This window comes from Pristis pectinata, chromosome 33 (assembly GCF_009764475.1).
Source record: "Pristis pectinata isolate sPriPec2 chromosome 33, sPriPec2.1.pri, whole genome shotgun sequence".
Taxonomy (NCBI): Eukaryota; Metazoa; Chordata; class Chondrichthyes; order Rhinopristiformes; family Pristidae; genus Pristis; species Pristis pectinata.
Window position 1 is genome coordinate 7,371,756 of NC_067437.1, and position 18,316 is coordinate 7,390,071.

Genomic DNA, 18,316 nt, shown 5'->3' on the forward strand with positions numbered 1-18,316 from the left:
TTAAACATATTTGACATTTTGGGGGGAAACCAGAGAGGAAATCCATTCCTTGCTGATGGTGCTGTAGGCAGAGAGCAGCAGTAGAGTCATGGCAGCATCAGTTCAGCTCCACTGAAGCCAAAGACCTGGGTTCCACACATGCCCAATACAACCCAGGACGGACACTAAGCCAACAGACTCCCCGCGTTCCTCTTTCGCCGAAGTTGGTAGATTACCACCCCCCTACCTCACCACCCATCTGTCAGCAGCAGCACCACACCACCTCCCACCCCCTCCTGATCACCAAACTGAAGAAGAAAAATATGTTTTTCAAGACATTGTGTCAAGGTGGTTTTTCTGGTGAATACTTTTATTAAATAAACCGCTGTAGATAAACTGCATCGACAAGCGCAGAAATACCCAAACTGGTAACGACATCAGACTGTCAGAGCAGCCTGTCAAACACACACACACACACACACACACGCACACACACACACGCACACACACACATGCACAGACACACACACATGCACAGACACACACACACACACACACACATACACACACACACACATGCACACATACACAAACACACACACATGCACAGACGCACACACATACACAAACACACACGTACACACATGCACACATGCACACAAATACATGTGTGCATGAACAATTGTGTGTACATGCACCATACATGCATACATGTGCATAAACACACATGCATGCACAAATACATACATATACGTATGCATAAACACACACATGCACATAAACACATGCACACACACATAAAAATACACAGACACAAACATGCATGTGCACACACATACCCACACACACATGCACACAGTCACACACACACACACGTGCAGACTCGAGCCCACGTGCCTCTATAAGCCCATTCGAAACACCCTCACACTCACTGAGGTTACAGAGCAACTTTAACCAACTGCAGAAGCTAGGCTGCATCTGTCGAGGGAAATGGACTATCTCCCCTCTATCTTTCAGTCCAGATGAAGGGTCTCAACCCGAAACGTCGACTGTCCAATTCCCTCCACAGATGCTGCCTGAGCCACTGAGTTCCTCCAACATCTTGTATGTTGCTATCAAAAACTTTAATCATTTTGAATATAGATCTCCTCCTGACCTTCTTTGCAAGAGGGAGAGTGATCCCCAGCCTCTCCCACCTCTCCATGTAGCCATGCCACTCCTCGAGGTGCTCCTGTCTGGGTTCATGCACCCACTACCCCTCCAAGAGGCACCATTAGAAGTCCTGACAAAGGTCAGTGACCTGAAACGTTAACTCTGTGTCTTTTTCCTGCTTCACCCACTCAGTGTTTCCAGAATTTTCCATCCTTCCCACCGTCAGGGGCCATCCCACTTTGTCAAAATGCCGGTCTGATGATCACCTCGTGGCTAAACCTCATGATTTTACACCACGGGCTTTGTTGTGGGAAGCTTTGCTGCAGGGATTTATTGCAATGTGTCTCACACCCTCACTCATCCAGCCCCATTCCAGTAATCTGTCACACTGGGACTTTTCCAAAAGAAATCTGCCCCAGAGTGCCCTTCATGGGAATTAACTAGTGGAATTGCTAATCCTACCCTGTAGACCTCTTATATGCATTTATACCACAGCTACATGCCACTGCTCACAGGTCTATAGTGATAAGATTTCTTTATTAGTCACATGTACATCGAAACACACAGTGAAATGCATCTTTTGCGTAGAGTGTTCTGGGGGCAGCCCGCAAGTGTCGCCACGCTTCCAGCGCCAACATAGCACGCCCACAACTTCCTAACCCGTACGTCTTTGGAATGTGGGAGGAAACCGGAGCACCCAGAGGAAACCCGCACAGACGCAGGGAGAACGTACAAACTCCTTACAGACAGCGGCCGGAATTGAACCCGGGTCGCTGGCGCTGTAGAGCGTTATGCTAACCGCTACACTACCATGCCTGCCCTCCTCATTGCCTCCTCATTTTTTCTCTCCACCTCACCTCATCTGCAGGTCAAATTCCATTCTCTCATGTGTGTTTAGCCCCTGAGTTACAATGGCCTCCTTGGGGTAAAGTTTACATTCTATTCAGCCTCTGTGTAAGACATCTCCTTTCCTCTGCCTTTTGAATGATGCATGATTGTCTTTCACTTACAGACCCTAGTGTTGATTTTTCCCTGAGTTTACTCCATTAAGCCCTTTCACAACATTAAAAACCTTTACTGAGTAACCCCCAGCCCTCTCTTTAATGGCATTGGTATTGGTATTGGTTTATTATTGTCACTTGTGCCAAAGTACAGTGAAAAACTTGCCTTGCGTACTGATTGTACAGGTCAATTCATTACACAGTGCAGTTACATTGAGTTAGTACCGAGTGCATTGAGGTCGTACAGGTAAAAACAATAACAGTACAGGGTAAAGTGTCACAGCTACAGAGGAAGTGCAATGCAGGTAGACAATAAGGTACAAGGTCACAACAAAGTAGATTGTGAGGTCAAGAATCCATCTCATTGTATAAGGGAACCGTTCAATAGCCTTATCACAGTGGGATAGAAGCTGTCCTTGAGCCTGGTGGTACGTGCCCTCAGGCTCCTGTATCTTCTGCCTGATGGGAGAAGAGAGAAGAGAGAATGACCCGGGTGGGGAGGTTTAATCTTGAACCTTGGATTACTGGCGCAGAAAAACGCTCTGACCTCAAGGAACAAACAAGATGCTGGAAGAACTCAGTAGATCAGGCAGCATCTGCGGAGGGAATTGGACAGTCAATCTCAGGTCAAGACACTTCATCTGGATTGAAAGATAGCCAGTATAAAGAGGTGAAGGGAAGGGGTGCAGCAAGGGCTGGCAGAGTGGATCCAACTGAGGGAGGACAGGTGGAGGAGGTAAATGTGCCCCTGTTTATACTGGCTATCTCCACTCTATCTTTGTCCAAATGAAGGGTCTTAACTGGAAGCGTCAAATGTCCACTCCCCTCCACAGATGCTGCCTGACCCACTGAGTTCCTCCAGCATCTTGTGTGTTTCTCCAGATTCCAGCATCTGTGGTCTCTGGTGTCTCCAGTGCTCTGAACTCAACTAAGGAAGAATAGGAGAGTGTACAGATATAACTGTTGAATGTTATGACTCAAGAGAAGAAGGTACTTCTAGTTTCCTATTCTCACATTCTACTGCTTTTTGTCTCTGAAAGGAAAGGTTTCCCGAAAACATGCACCCCAAAAAATGAAACAGTCAGGAGCTGCAACTTCACCATGGACTACTTCGCTGCTGCTCAGATCTTCAATGTCACACTGCTGTGCTCCAGAAACGGGTCAAAATATGAAGCTGCAAAGATTTCCAGATTTTTTCCAAAGCATAACAGTAAGTGAATGGCAGCACGCAGGCCTCTTGTTGAGCAGGTCCACACTAGACAACTCACTCGATGTAGTTTGAACTGTTGTTGAAGCGTACCAATTTGCGACAGCTCAGTGTGGCAGTGATAGTCCTGCTTCAGTTAGAGTTGCACTTATGTAGGTTCAGGGCTCAGTCCAGCTGTTTGAGTGCAAAAGTCTTGGGTGGCACTCCACTGTGGGAGTGCTGCAGTGTCAGATGTGCTGTGTTTCAGTTCAGATGTCATCCTAAGGTTCTATCTACTGAGTCACCTGGAAGTAGAAAACCACCTTGTTATTTTGCAGAGGATTCCGGAATCTGAACTCTCATTTATCCTTCAATCAACTTCACTGTAACAATATAAAACTCTGATAATCCACTATGCCACTATTCAGAATTCCCGATGGTTCAGTGTCTAGATCAGGTCATGTTTCTCACGGTCCCCTGAAACACACTGAGGCCCGATACCTATGCTCCCTTTAACCTTACCAGGTTCACTGTCCATCACGCAAACCAACCCCCCCTCCACTGAGTCCATCTACACTACCGGCTGCCTCAGGAAAGCAGCCGACATTTAAGGACCCCTCCCACCCTGTCATTCTCTCTCCTCCCCCCCTCCCATCGGGCAGAAGGTACAAAAACCTGAAAGCACATACCACCAGACTCAAGGACAGCTTCTATCCCACTGTTATCAGACTCTTGAACGGACCTCTTGAATGCTAAAAAATGAACTCTTGATTTCCCAATCTACCTCATTGTGGCCCTTGCACTTTATTTGACCAACTGCACTGCACTTTCTCTGTAACTACAACACTATATTCTGCATTCTGTTTTCTTTCTCCTGCATCGACGTATGGCATGATCTGTCTGGACGGATCACGAAACAAAAGCTTTTCACTGTATCTCAGTGCGCATGTCAATAGTAAACCAATCCCAATTCCAATTCTAAAAATGTATTGTCATACTGTGTAATGTCTTAAAAAACTGAATTTGAAATGCATCGGGGAAGGGAGGAAATATAACATCTAATAGACCAGAAAGTCTACACCACCAAAGCCCTGAGCATGCTGGATTATCAGAGCTTTACTATCTAGTGACTATCACGTTATCATCTTTGGGAGCATTCAGTGCACAAATTGGCCACGAGGTTTCCCACAAACCAACAGCAATTAGCCTTCAGGTTCTACTCTATTGGCAACAGTTGGCTTTGCGTTGTCTTGAGCTTGAGAAAGGTCCAATATTCCAATATTTACTGCAAGTCTTTCTTCTGTTCAGCCCAGAATGAATTAACTCACGTGACTTTGTCTCAAATTCTGCCTTGACTGAAACAATCATACTCATTTATTTCACTACCTGTGAACATTACACAGTCCCACATTAAGCTCCCAGTGTCTGTCTCAGTTCTCCACCCATGACCCAATAAAATTAGCAGGGTATATACAACTATAAATTGCAACTAACTGAATGTAAAATCTCAGATCTGAGCTGGAGGTGGTCCCATCTAGTAACTAAAATAACTTTTCTCTGTCTGCAATGGCCATCCTGACCTCCCAGTTCCATGCCATTAGGACTCCCCTACCCATTCCCACACCGACCTGTCCGTGCTCAGTCTTCTTGCAAAGGTGGGGCCAAACACAAACTAGAAGATCAGCACCTCATATTCTGCCTGGGTAGTCCTCAACCTGACAGTATGAACATTGAATTTTCCATCTTCATGTAGACTGAAGTGTGTACCTTCCTCTCTCATTCTGGTTCCCCCTCTCTGCCCACAGCCCCAAAACCCCCCATCACCCAGTTTCATTCCCCTCCCCACCAGGTTTCATCTGCCTATCACCCATACACTACACTTTTCTCTTAAATTCCCCACCTGCTACCATCTGCCCATCATCCACCTCCTCACCTGGTTCCACCTATCACCCACCAGCCACTGTCTCACCCCTCCCTCTCACCTCTTCATACTGGCCATCTCCCCTCTACGCTTTCAGTCCTGTCACAGGGGCTTGACCCAAAACTTTGACCATTCCTCTGTCTCCACAGATGCAGTTTGACCTGCTGAGTTCCTCCAGCAATTTGGAATTTCAAGCATCTCTCTTGTGTCTCCAACTTTCCCCTTGCCAGGCTCTCTTCCCTCAAGCTTCCCAAAACCTTTCCCCATCGATGCCTGGAAATCCTCCCCAGCATCAATGGAGAGCACCGTTATTCCCAACCGTGTCTCTACAAGCGGCGTGAAATGAACTACGGTGATCCCAGCTCCTGTCTCGGAACCTTTTCTAGATCTTCTGAGTGAAGTTGTCAGGATAGAGGTTAGATGGACACCAGCTATGAACAGGCATGGGCATGTTCATGATGATTTCACATTTCTGCTGATTTCAGTGGGAAGTGGGGTGGGAGGGTGCAGAAGGTAATAGATATTCCAACACTCATAGGCCCTGCACCCCACTGAGGAATTTTGAAGCTTCTTCTAATTACTGTCTGAAGAGAAATAAACTCAAGGCTTCATTCTCGTGCTGCTCAATCCCTCTTTGTCTCAATCTTTGATGGGTGGAGACCAACCTGTCACTGTTTACAATCTAAAACCCTTTTGAAAGTCTAATAAGAATCGTTTAACCTTTTATTTCTGGTGGGGGAAAAGCCCTGATTTCAGAATGGCGTGTGATGTTCTAACTGTGGCTCAACCACCATCTGCTACAGGTCTAACATCACTTCCTTGCTTTTATATTCGATAGACCTGCGTAAAGAAAGAATAGAAACACTTCTGGCTTTTCATGACCTTTTTAGTCTAATCTTTTAAAGAGCAATGTGCACTAATCCCAGAAATCACGCTGGTCTGTTCTGTTACTTAGGCTTGATTGGGGTTGAATTTCTGCGGAGCTTCCCCACACTCTGATGCCAGGGTGTCACCAGCTGTGACATGAATGCCTACCCCCTAATTCCCATTTCTTTGGAAAATGAGGATTAAGGCAGCCAATCAGCCCTCAAGCCTGCTCCCCCATTTCTGTATCCCAGTTGAACGTACTGGCCCTGATGTCATATCCCTTCCCTAACACAATCAGATTGATCTCAAACTTAAAATGATTAATTAATTTAACAACTACTGGCCAGACAGAGCATTCCTCACTTTGACTGTGCTTAAAAGGTTTACCTGTCTTCTTTCTGTAACTCTAATTTCAAAGATGTGTCCCAAACTCCCCAATCATTGCAAAAATCCCTTTTAAACATTCAATGATAGGACTGGATAAGTGGGTGAAATTGTTGCCCAAAATGCACCATCTCATTTCTTACTTCATTGAACGATATTAGCCTCATTTTTGCCTTTGCTTGAATCCTTTCTTTCTCACAGTTTTCAATATCCCTAATTTGTTATCATCAGCAAAGTTTACCATCATTCCTCATTCCCATAGCCATAAACAGGGAGCAAAAGGGATTCCTGAGGCAGATTTACACCAACACTTAACCACCCACCATCTTACTTTCTGTCTAGTCAAGTGGAGTTTATTGTCATGTGCACAAGTACAGTGAGGTACAGGTGCAATGAAAAACTTGCTTGCAGCAGCATCACAGGCAATGTAGGTACAGACAACACACAGAACATAAATTATACATAAATTATACACGACAGTGAAGAGAAAAAAAACTGCAAAACAAGACATCAGTGCAAATAAAACGCAATCAGAGACAAGTCCACGGTTGTGCAGGAGGTGGTCCGTAGTGTTCTGTTGCTGAGGTAGGGTTGGGGTTGTGCAGCTCGGTTCAAGAACCTGATGGTTGTAGGAAAGTAGCTGTTCCTGAACCTGGTGGTGTGGGGCTTCAGGCTTCTGTACCTCCTGCCTGATGGTAGTAGTGAGAAGAGGCCCTGACCTGGATGATGGGGATCTTTGATGATAGATGCTGCCTCCTGTAGGTGCTGTCAGTGGTGGGGAGGGCAGTGCCCATGGTGGACCGGGCTGTGTCCACTACTCTCTGCAGCTCCTGCGTTCCTGTGCGTTGGAACTGCCATACCAGGCTGTGATGCAATCCAAGCTCTGTTGGTAGTTCGCTGATACTTGACTCAGGAGGTTGTGGGTTTAACTGTCCTCTGACTTGGACAGGCCCTCTGGTGTAACACTAAGGGGATATAGCACGTTGGATGTAGATGTTAAACCAAAAGCTGTCTAACTCTTGGATTGACCTAATAACTCCCAGAGCAAGGGGATGACAACCTCGCTGCACTGACTGTACTTACCACCAACCCAAGTCACTGAAGGAGCAGATTGCCAGGTCACCATTTCATTACCTGCAGAAAGCAAACTAACCACTGCATTGCCTCAGGTTAAGGGGAGATTTAATCAGTGATCCTCAACACCTGTAGCAGGTGCATGGCACCTGGTCTATAGTCCCAGTGGTCCAAATACACACAGGATCTGGAGTGTTGACCTCAGTTCTGACCAATCCTGAGCACATCCAGACTCTCTGTCCACCTCAGCAGACTACCCTGTCCAAGGTACCATCTTTCAGATAAGATATCAGACCAAGGTTCCCTGCTCTGTCAGGAAAGTAGACCCGGTAACGCTATTTTCATACAATCACAGAATGGTTACAGCACAGAAGGAGGCCATTTGGCCCATTGTGTCTGCACCAGAGCATCTCGTTAGTTCCGCAACCCAACACTGTCTCTTGCAATGTGTTCTGCACTGTATGGTCTCCCTTGAAGACCTCAGTGGAGCCTGCCTCCAGCACATCGACAGGCAGTGAGTTCTGGGTTCCAATCACACATCACGTGGCAAGGAAATTCTCTGCCCTGAACATCGCTCAATCAACACCCTGAGCGAGACAATCCGGCCGTTATCACACCATTATCTGACACTGCTGTTGGCTGCTGAGCTTCCCACAGTACCATCAAAATCAGAACCAGATTTATTATCACTGACTTAGATGATCATAAATTTGTTATTTTGCAGCAGCAGTACAGTGCAAAGACATAAAATTACTATAAATTACAAAAATAAATAAATAGTGCAAAATAAGAGGAATAATAAGGTAATGTTCATTGGTTCATGGACCACTCAGAAATCTGATGGCAGAGGGGAAGGAGCTGTTCCTGAATCATTGAGTGTGGATCTTCAGGCTCCTGTACCTCCTTCCCGATGGTAGTAACGAGATGAGGGCATATCCTGGATGGTGGGGGTCCTTAATGATGGATGCCGCCTTCTTGAGGCACCGCCTCTTGAAGATGTCCTCGATGGTGGGGAGGGTTGTGCCTGTGATGGAGCTGGCTGAGTCTGCAACCCTCTGCAGCCTCTTGCAATCCTGCGCATTGGAGCCTCCGTGCCAGGCTGTGATGCAACCAGTCGGAACGGTCTCCACCGTACATCATGTCTAGAGTTCAAAAGATGAATCAGTCCTCATGAAGCACTTTCTGATAACCTGACCAGCAGACTTGAAAGAAGTTACAGAAATTCAATTCTTTCCTTTTGATGTTTCTTCTTGTTGTTCATAGTTCAGTTCCAGCCACCGTACAACTTGATCGTGGTCAATAACACCGACACCATGACAGAACTATCCTGGAAGACTAACTACGAAGCTTTTTTCTCTGATAAAATGGAATTCGAGATTCGATACAAACTTGAGAGTGACCAGTGGAAAGTAAGTCTGATTGGCGTGTCATGTTGTGTTCTACTGTATTAAGATCTGAGCCTGGGTTACTGCGGCACCCAGAAGATCTCTATGATGCAGAGCACTGAGAGATATGTGCACCAGAGGCATGGGATTTCATACCTTGTCAATCAAAGCCTTTCCCTTGTGGACCCTGGGAATCAGGACGGGGGGTAGGGGTGCCGATTTCAGACTTCTAAAATTGGGTCATTGCAGGGTGAAGAGCTGGGGCAGTTGGAGGGATGACTATCAGTTGTTTGGGTCGATGATCAAGTTGACATTGGTGGGGTAGTTACAACCAGATTAAGGATGGGGAGGTGGGGTTGGATATACTGATGTACTTTTATAACTGGGAGAATGAGGCCATTCAGCCCATCAGGTCCATGTTTGTTCCCTGTAGAGCAATCCCAGTGGAGCATCCCCTTATACGATGAGATGGACTCTGACCTCACGATCTACCCTGTTGTGACCTTGCACCTTATTGCACTGCACTTTCTCTGTAGCTGTGACACTTTACTCTGTACTGTTATTGATTTTACCTGTTCTACCTCAATGCACTGTGTACTAACTCAGTGTAACTGCACTGTGTAATGAATTGATCTGTACGATCGGTATGCAAGACAAGTTTTTCACTGTACCTCGGTACAAGTGACAATAATAAACCAATCCCAATCCCACTGGTCCCATTCCCCATGCCTCTGCAAGTTACTCTCTCTCTCAGAGCCCTGTCAATGATTTGATTCTTCTGCCACTTACCTACACCAGAGGTGATTTACAGTGGCCACTTAACCTACCAACATGTTTTAGAATGTGAAAGGAAACTGGAGTACCCAGGGAAACCCACACAGCCACAGGAAGAGCATACACAAACTCCCTGTACTGGAGGGCAGGATCAAACCTGGGTCTCTGGACATGTGGTGGGTGGTTGCAGCATCTGGGAGAGAGACATGGCAGAGCCCTGCCCCAGAAACACATCAATTAAAGTGGACCTACCAGGTGCTGGCTTCACAGGCTGGGATCTGCTCCGGCAATGAACATCACTCTGTGCATCATCCATCTCCTTGTGTTGATCTCTTAGACACAACGAGGATCCAGAAGACATGGATTTGTGGATTTCACAGGACGTCTCAACCTCCCTTAATAATCATTTTCTGCTGAAGTTCTATTCCCCTACTCAAACATTTCCCTGCTCAGTAGAACTTTTAAATCTATATGTGTGTGTCTAATGGAGTTTACTACCTTCACATCAACGTGCTTATGCAGTTTAGGGTGACGGCACTGATTAGATCACCAAGAGACAAGAGATTCAGTGGGTCGGATGGGATTGCAGTGCCATATGGCTTGTGCAGAGAGCAGATAAACTGACTGGTCATTCGCGTACACAGAGAGCTGGAAACATTCCTTCAAGTACAGAGGGGAACTGATAGGGTTCACAAATGGAAATTATTTCTGGTGCTTGGGGAATGTGGCAGTAAGGAGAGTAGTCCAACAAATCTATGGAGAGAAATAAACAGTCAATGTTTCGGGTCTTGATGAAGGTTCTCGACCCGAAATGTTGACTGTTTATTTATCTCCGTAGATGCTGCCTGACCTGCTGAGTTCCTCCGGCATTTCTTGTGTGTTGCTCCTGATAAAACCCTTCCTCATCGCCCCGATCCACCTCTCTGCTGCCTCCAAACCTCCCCACCATTCCCCTTCAACCCCAGCTCACCAAGCCCCGCCTCCCTTGTAGTCATGTGATCTCCCGAGAGAGCAGGAAACTACTGGAGAAGAAAATAGAGTCAGAAGAGCAAAAGTCATCTGGAAAGGTCCCTGCCCCACCCTCTCTGGTGGTCAAACCTGTCCTCGGAGGATCCTGCTTGGTTTACAATGGCCCGAACCCTTCCATCTGTTGCAATGTCTGCTCAGAAACCAATTCTGCTCCAGGCGAGAAGTCCAAGTGCACCAAGCCCAGTCATATCACCTCATTATATTTTGAAACAAGCATTTCAAGTGGATGAGGATGGTGGGGTATTCCGTAATCTGTACTGACGGGCATGGCTTGGCGTTCATCCTGAATTCATCTACGATTTTACTAACCTGTCAAGCTTTCCAATTCCAGAATGCCAAGAAGCATCTGATTCAGCACAATGAACGAAGACTACGGATTGACTCATCCAATTTAAAGCCCGATTCTTCCTACGTGACGCAGATCCGCGTTAAGATTTTCGACAATAAAAGGGGCGACTACAGAAGCATTTGGAGCAAATGGAGTCAAATATTGAAGTGGAAAACAAAGAAATCCAAAGCTGCTGCTGGTAAGCACCTTCAGCGTTGGTCTGTAGAGGAGGCACACAGCATGTGTCACCTGGGTGTGTTGGCCCAAATCTTACTGGGAAACGAACAACCAGTTCACAACGCACACTGTTAGAAATGTGCAAGTTGATCAATGAGTTTGAGGTCACCTCTGGCAAGAATTCCATTTCAAAAAGGCAATGAAGCTGAAAGTTCTAGGATGAACCTCCAACAAATTGGAGGCTCCAGTTCATTTGGGCCATACAGATTCACTCTTTTACAATCCAATATATTTGCAATTTTGCAGTGGTACATAAATTTGAATTTTGAAAGCTCTTACCAAAACCACCCAGCTTGGGTTAGTTTGATTCTTGTTTGCATTTTCTGGTATGGTTTGGAAGGAATGGTCAATATTTCGGGTCGAAACCCTACAACAGGACAACGAGTGGAGAGGGGAGATGGCCAGTACAAGGAGGAGAGGGGAAGTGGTGAGACAGGGGCCAGTAGGGACCAAGGTCAGTTGTGTTTCATGCCCAGTAGAATGGTCATTGTTCAGTGGTTCTTGTTTTAAAGTTCCAACCTTCCAAAACTGGAATATTTTTCACCACTATCCATAATAAGGTCCTGATGGAGAGTTTAAAGAGCAGAACAAAAAATTAAAGACTTAGAACAAAAAAAATCAGAATGTCTGGGAGAAAGGATTCGATAAATAAACTCATATGATGGCAGAGTTTAAGAAATTATATCTGAGATCTCACGGGAAAACACTGCTGATGTTGGAATTCTGTAAATAAAGTCGCAGATGTTAGAAACAGTCAGCAGATCAGGCAGCATCTGTGGAGAGCAAAACAGAGTTATTGTTTCAGGTCAATGACATTTCATGAAAACTAATTTGATTAGTTTGGCACTTTGGTCTTCAACAATATAATTGCACTATCCACTGTCACATTCCCCTCCCCACAACTCGCTCCATCTGCCTCCATTTTGTCTGCCTCCACCTATCACTCGCCTGCCTCTGTCCCCCAACTCCACCCCTCCTCCTCCCCTACCTGGCTCGATCTGCCCGTCATCCCTCACCCCTCACCCCTCCTCAGTCCACCAATCACCTGCCGGCCCCCATCTCACCCCTCCCCCTCTCCTCTTTATACTGGCCATCACCCCTCTCCACTCTCAATCCCGATGCAGGGTCTTGACCCAAAACATCGACAATTCCTCCCCCCCCCCCACCCCCAACAGATGGTGCTCAACCCGCTGAGTTCCTCCAGCACATTGCACTGTATTTTAAAAAGATAAGAACTGATAAATCCCTTTTAGTGTGAAGTGGTAGTGTTTTATGTGTTACTTTGTCATTTCCTATTGTGAAGGCAATCTCTCATTTTGCATTTGTGAGACTTTGCTCTCAGCTGGATGGTGAGCTTGAATTGCATTGTTAACGTACACAGTTAAAGCTAGTTTATCTCCTGGGCACTGACACCAACCTGCTGCTTCACTGAACTGCTTTTCCCTCCTTTTTTCCAGGTAAATTGAATACTACGCTGTCGGTCTGTCTCTCACTGAGTGGAATTCTGTTTGTAGTCGCCATTTTGGTCATTAGACAGCTAGCAGTGGGAAGGTAAGACGGTCCCAGAACATTACAGGTCACCTCAGGCAAAAGTGAAATTAGCTGAAGATGTTTTGATGCTGAGGAGATTTCCTGTTTACTTTTCATCTCAAGTGCTTAAACACCTCCCTCCTTCACAGCTTCTCTGCAGTGCTGCCTGATTGCGTTTACAAATGTGTATTTGGTTTAACCTCCAGATGAAAATCTTGCAGCTTGTGGGATCCTATTGTTAGTGGTAACAGTGAGAAGGTTAAGCTGTCAATCATGACCCTGCACAGTCGAGAGATAAATTAACATGCGTGATGCACAGTCCGTTCCTGTGGAAGATTGCGCAATGTCTTGACAGGTGAAAGGGAGGAGAGAACTCAGTGGTTCACACTTGTCTACAAGATGTTGAGACTAGAAATGTGACCACACGGCTCGGGTACTCTAAACAAGAGTCTATATAGACAGTCTTTCAACGCTGGGGGTCTTGCCCACTTGAGTTTACCTTAATAAATGAACGTGTCCAGCACTTGTGAGAGATGATATGTAAGTTCTTCAGCTTTTCTTAACAACCTGTAGAGTCATAGAGTTATACAGCATGAGAACAGGCCCTTTGGCCCACCTCATCCATGCCAACCAATTGCTAGTCCCATTTGCTTGAATTTGGCCCATATCCCTCTAAATCTTTCTTATTCATGTACCTGTCCAAATGTCTTTTAAACATTGCAATTGTACCCACCTCTGCCACTTCCTCTGGCAGCTCATTCCACATACCCACCACCCTCTGTGTGAAAAAGTTGCCCCTCAGGTCTCCTTTCTTTCTCTCTCATCTTAAATCTATGCCCTCTAGGCACAGTAGTGTAGCGGTTAGCGTAACACTATTACGGCGCCAGCGACCCGGGTTCAATTCCGGCCGCTGTCTGTAAGGAGTTTGTACGTTCTCCCCGTGTCTGCGTGGGTTTCCTCCAGGTGCTTCAGTTTCCTCCCACATTCCAAAGACGTACGGGTTAGGAAGTTGTGGGCATGCTATGTTGGTGCCGGAAGTGTGGCAACAATTGCGGGCTGTCCCCAGAACACTCTGCACAAAAGATGCATTTCACTGTGTGTTTCGATGCACATGTGACTAATAAAGATACCTTACCTTATCACTACCTTGGAAAAAAGATTGTGACCATTCAGCTTATCTTTGCCCTTCATGATTTTATATACCTCCATAAGGTCACCCCTCAACCTCCTATGCACCAGGGAAAAAAGCCCCTGCCTATCCAGTCTCTCCTTATAACTCAACCTTCCAGTCGTGGTGACATCCTTGTGAAGAGGATGAGGAAGGATGCAGGAACTTTCTGTGTCTACTTGAGAAGCTCAGTGATTTCATTCACTTCCGTGGATGTCCACTGAGCAAAAGAAGCAGACAGAAAGCAAAGGAACATCTCCAACACTGAGAACAATGCGCAGCTTCACTGGAGAAAGGAAATGGTCCCTTGGTACAAACCCACACAGTCTCTCAGTAAGGTATTGGTGTAGGTCTGTACCAGAAGCACATGTTGTCGTACCATGCCTACCACATGGTTGTTTCAAAGAAATTCAAACAACCTCTATACGGTCACTCTTTGCTCCAGGGAAAACATCCCAGCCTACCTAATCTCTCCTTATAACTCAGGCCCTCCAGTCCAGGCAACATCCATGTGAATATTTTCTGCACCCTCTCTAGCTCCAACCTGTGGAGATCCAGGCCAATTGCCTGTTTACTAGCCTGGCAACTCTTACTTCCCATTAGGTTTGGGTAAATAGTTCCATTCCATTGGATTCTCACAGGATGGGTTAGATTAGCATGACCTCCCAGGTTCTGACTGTGGCCACTGGTGATAGACTATTGTACACCCATAGCTCAACATGTGTATAAAGTGTTCTTTAAATTCTCATTCCAACCCAAGAGCACTATTAATCTCAGATGTTGGCAGTGAACTGCTCATGGATCCACTCTGACTAACAATATCTGCGTTATAGTTTCTAGCATTGTTGTAAATACCTCCCTGCCATTCCTTCTGTCCCTCTCCTTTCTCCCTAGCCCCTTGTTTTCTATATCCTTGCTGTATATTGCCTCTCCCTATCTCTCTTCCCTTCTCTGTTGCTCACCACCTTCAACCATTGTTCTAACACGGAGTTTGATTGCCTTTAGATCCAGAATGAAGACCCATCGTTGGCTTGCCATACCAGATCCAGGCAAATTCTTTTATGAGTTGAACTCAACCTATGGTGGCAACTTCCAGGTGAGTCAGAAATGCTGCACCAATGTCATCAGCCAATGACGCTCTACCCCTGCCCATGTGCTGAGTCACTGGAACTCATTACATACTGTACGTGCCCCTTTTATAATCCAGTATCTCAGGGGAATTTACTACCTTCGAAAGAATCCTACTGCATTTCTCTTCGTAACTCTCAGCAGCAATGGAAGTTTGGAATTCTTCAACCATCTGTGATTGGTGGATCTTTGATAACCAAAGGCTGTTAGATTTGGGACACATATCAGCTACAATCTGATTAAATTGCAAAACAGATTCAAGGGGCTGAATGTTCTCACACCGTCCACTTCTCAGGCATTGTATCCTTCTCTATGGACAACTTGTGTTCAGATTAATGGCTGCCGTGCAGGTTAATACATCCACACTCAGGCCAATTCTTCGCATTTCAGCACAGGTTCCCGATCCCTCACCTCATTAATTCCCCAACTATGTATAAAATAACTTCTCCTTTGAATCTCCAACAACAGTATTTGGTGAACTGCTCCCCCTCTGTCCCTTTTCTCTCTCCTCCTGATCTACCCAGTTCCTCCTACACCCACCCCCCCCCCATCACCCTGTTCCTTTCCCCTCTCCCACCCACTCCATTTGCCCGTCACCCACACCCTCCTCCCACTGGGTCCCCTCCCCCCACCGTCCCCATCTGACCCTCCCCACCTCCCTTATCTGGTTCCAGGCTCCACCTTCCTCTCCTATCAGATCCCACCATCTGCAGCCCTCTGTCACCTCCACCTCTCACCTCCCGGCCTCTGTCGCTATTCCCACTCCCCCCTCCTCCATCTGTCCATCACCCCTCCTCACCTGGATCCACCTATCGCCTGCCAGCTCCTGCTCCACCCATTCCACTCAGCCCTTTATACTGGCTATCTCCTCTCTATTATTCAGATCAGATGAAAGGTCTCGCCCCAAAACTTCAACTGTCCATTCCCCTCCACAGACGATGAATCGTCGAATGGTTACAATGCAAAAGGAAGCCATTCAGCCCATAGTGTCTGTGCCAGCCGCCTTCTGTTCCAGCTCACTAGTTCCCTTTCTCCGTAGCCTTCCAATTTTGTCCTCACGATAGGTTTACTGAATTCACGCCTGAAGGCCACAATGAAACCTGCCCCCATCCCAGCCAGTGCATTCCAGATTCCAACCACCATATCCAGGTGGGGACACAGGGAATAGGGTCAGGCTTCCTGACCTGATATCTCCATAGCTCCGTACCAAAGGCTTGCCCTGGAAGAAGCTTTTGGCATCTGTAAGCAACAAGAGTGCAATTTTTAAACACCAGACCTGAAGGTATCAGCCGTTCCTCCGGCTCTTGAACACAATGTGAACTATGCTCTTCTCCATCCAATGCTGCAATGGCTCTCTGGTTAAATTCTGTTGCTCCAATGTTGGATACCTATAACAGCATAAACATAGATGCTTCAGTTGAGCTATTAGTGGCCTTGGATTCCTCCAAGGGCTCTACAGTGTGCTGCAGTGTGGGGCATTCCTGGAGCTAGTTTGCATGTAGCAAGGTCCCATGAACAGCGCCACAATAAAGACCAGACAATCTGTTCCAGTGCTGCTCATTGAGGGGAGAATATTGACCGAGATCCTGGGGACAACCCTGTTCTTCCATGAAATAGCACAGTGAGCAAATGAGGTCAAACATCTGGTGAGGAGACTCCATTCCCAGGTCTGACTCAGAGTCTCCAAGTGCTCTGCTGTAAACCCACTCATCACAGCTGAACCTGGGCCTGTCTCACAAAGGTGCCTCCTGGAGCCTGTGGACTTTGAGTTCTCAAGGTTAACTCACCTGGAAAGTTATAATGTTCACCGCTGACTCCATGAGCTAAGGCTGAAAAATGGAAGGATTGTGTTTTGGGTATGTTGGCAGTGGAGGGAGGATGTCGGGGATTGAAGAAGGTTTGGGAGTAGCATCTATCTCGGGAAAAGTTAGACGTTGGTTAGCATTCTCAGCCTAGAGCAGCCTGCTGACAAAGATTGAGAAAAGGTGTAACTGAAATCTGACCTTTGAAACCAGGCTGCTGATGGAGAAGTGTATTGAGTCATTGGTAGAGGGAGAGACGTTAAAAGATTAAAACCTCAGTAGTTTCAGAAAGGATGTATCAGTTTGATGAGCTGGTATGTGAAGTCTACTTTCAAAATATTAATAAGTGTATTTTTTACTCCTTTTTGTGACTACCTAGTTTGTGGTTTCATTTCAAGGTTATGCAAAGTCACAGCTGTGCATGTCCGTGTGTGCGTGTATGTGTGTGTACGTGTGTGTCTGTATGTCTGTGTGTTTGTGTGTGTCTTTGTGTCTGTGTGTGTATATGTGTGTCTGTGTGTGTACGTGTCTGTGTATATGTTTGTGTGTGACTTTGTGTCTGTATGTGTGTCTGTGTGTGTGTCTGTGCGTGTGTGTGTGTGTGTGTGTGTGTGTGTGTGTGTGTGTGTGTTCATGCATGTGTGCCGGTGCTGTGTATGTGTGTGCCCGTATGTTTGTATGCATGCAGGTACATATGCTCAGTGTGTATTGAGAGTGTGTCTACATGTGCACACATGCATGCTACATGTGCACATGCATATGTGTGCATCCATGTGTGTGCATGTGCACATATATGCATCTGTGTGTCTGCATGTTTGTCTGTTCTACTTTAAAGGAAAATAAAGCCTCTAAAATGAGGTTTATTTGTCTGTCCTCCCATCCACGAACACCCAGGAGTTGTGACTCTGGCCTCTGTTACTAGGAAGCAATGAAACAGTTGGAGGTTCTCACTTTTTCAGGCCACAGAGCTGTGTTTCTCTTGTTTGTCTTCTCTCCGAACCCCTGGCTTGATCTGCAAAGCTGCTTCTGTGAGCTGAGGGGCTGCAAAACAACAGGTTCTTGTGGAATGTGTGACCACATCCAGACTTCAACCAAAGCAGCATCCATTCAGCAGGGGAACTAGGCCAGCAAATGTCCTTCTGGTGGTCGGCTACGTCCCTCCTCCACAGGGACCGTCCACTCCCCACCCTCACCCACCGACCAGGCTTCATCATACTCCCCACTCCCTCCGTCACCCACTCCCTCCGTCACCCTCCTCCCTCCGTCACCCTCCTCCCTCCATCACCCTCCCCACTCCCTCCATCACCCTCCTCACTCCCTCCGTCACCCTCCTCCCTCCGTCACCCTCCTCCCTCCGTCACCCTCCTCACT

The 18,316-nt window shown here is 46.6% G+C and overlaps 1 protein-coding gene across 5 annotated transcripts in view; it reads left to right on the forward strand.

The window, feature by feature from the left end:
- LOC127585478 (interleukin-2 receptor subunit beta-like) overlaps nucleotides 1-18,316 on the forward strand; it is a 58,463-nt gene that overhangs the window by 35,932 nt on the left and 4,215 nt on the right. For 4 of the 5 annotated variants that reach the window (XM_052042958.1, XM_052042963.1, XM_052042961.1 and 1 more), the window contains 5 exons: nucleotides 3,173-3,342; nucleotides 8,828-8,973; nucleotides 11,084-11,279; nucleotides 12,775-12,868; nucleotides 15,021-15,111. In XM_052042958.1, coding sequence (XP_051898918.1) covers nucleotides 3,173-3,342; nucleotides 8,828-8,973; nucleotides 11,084-11,279; nucleotides 12,775-12,868; nucleotides 15,021-15,111 — 697 coding nt within the window. Of the gene's footprint in view, nucleotides 1-1,215; nucleotides 1,271-3,172; nucleotides 3,343-8,827; nucleotides 8,974-11,083; nucleotides 11,280-12,774; nucleotides 12,869-15,020; nucleotides 15,112-18,316 lie in introns of those variants that run through there. The other variant, XM_052042962.1, reaches the window with a different exon arrangement.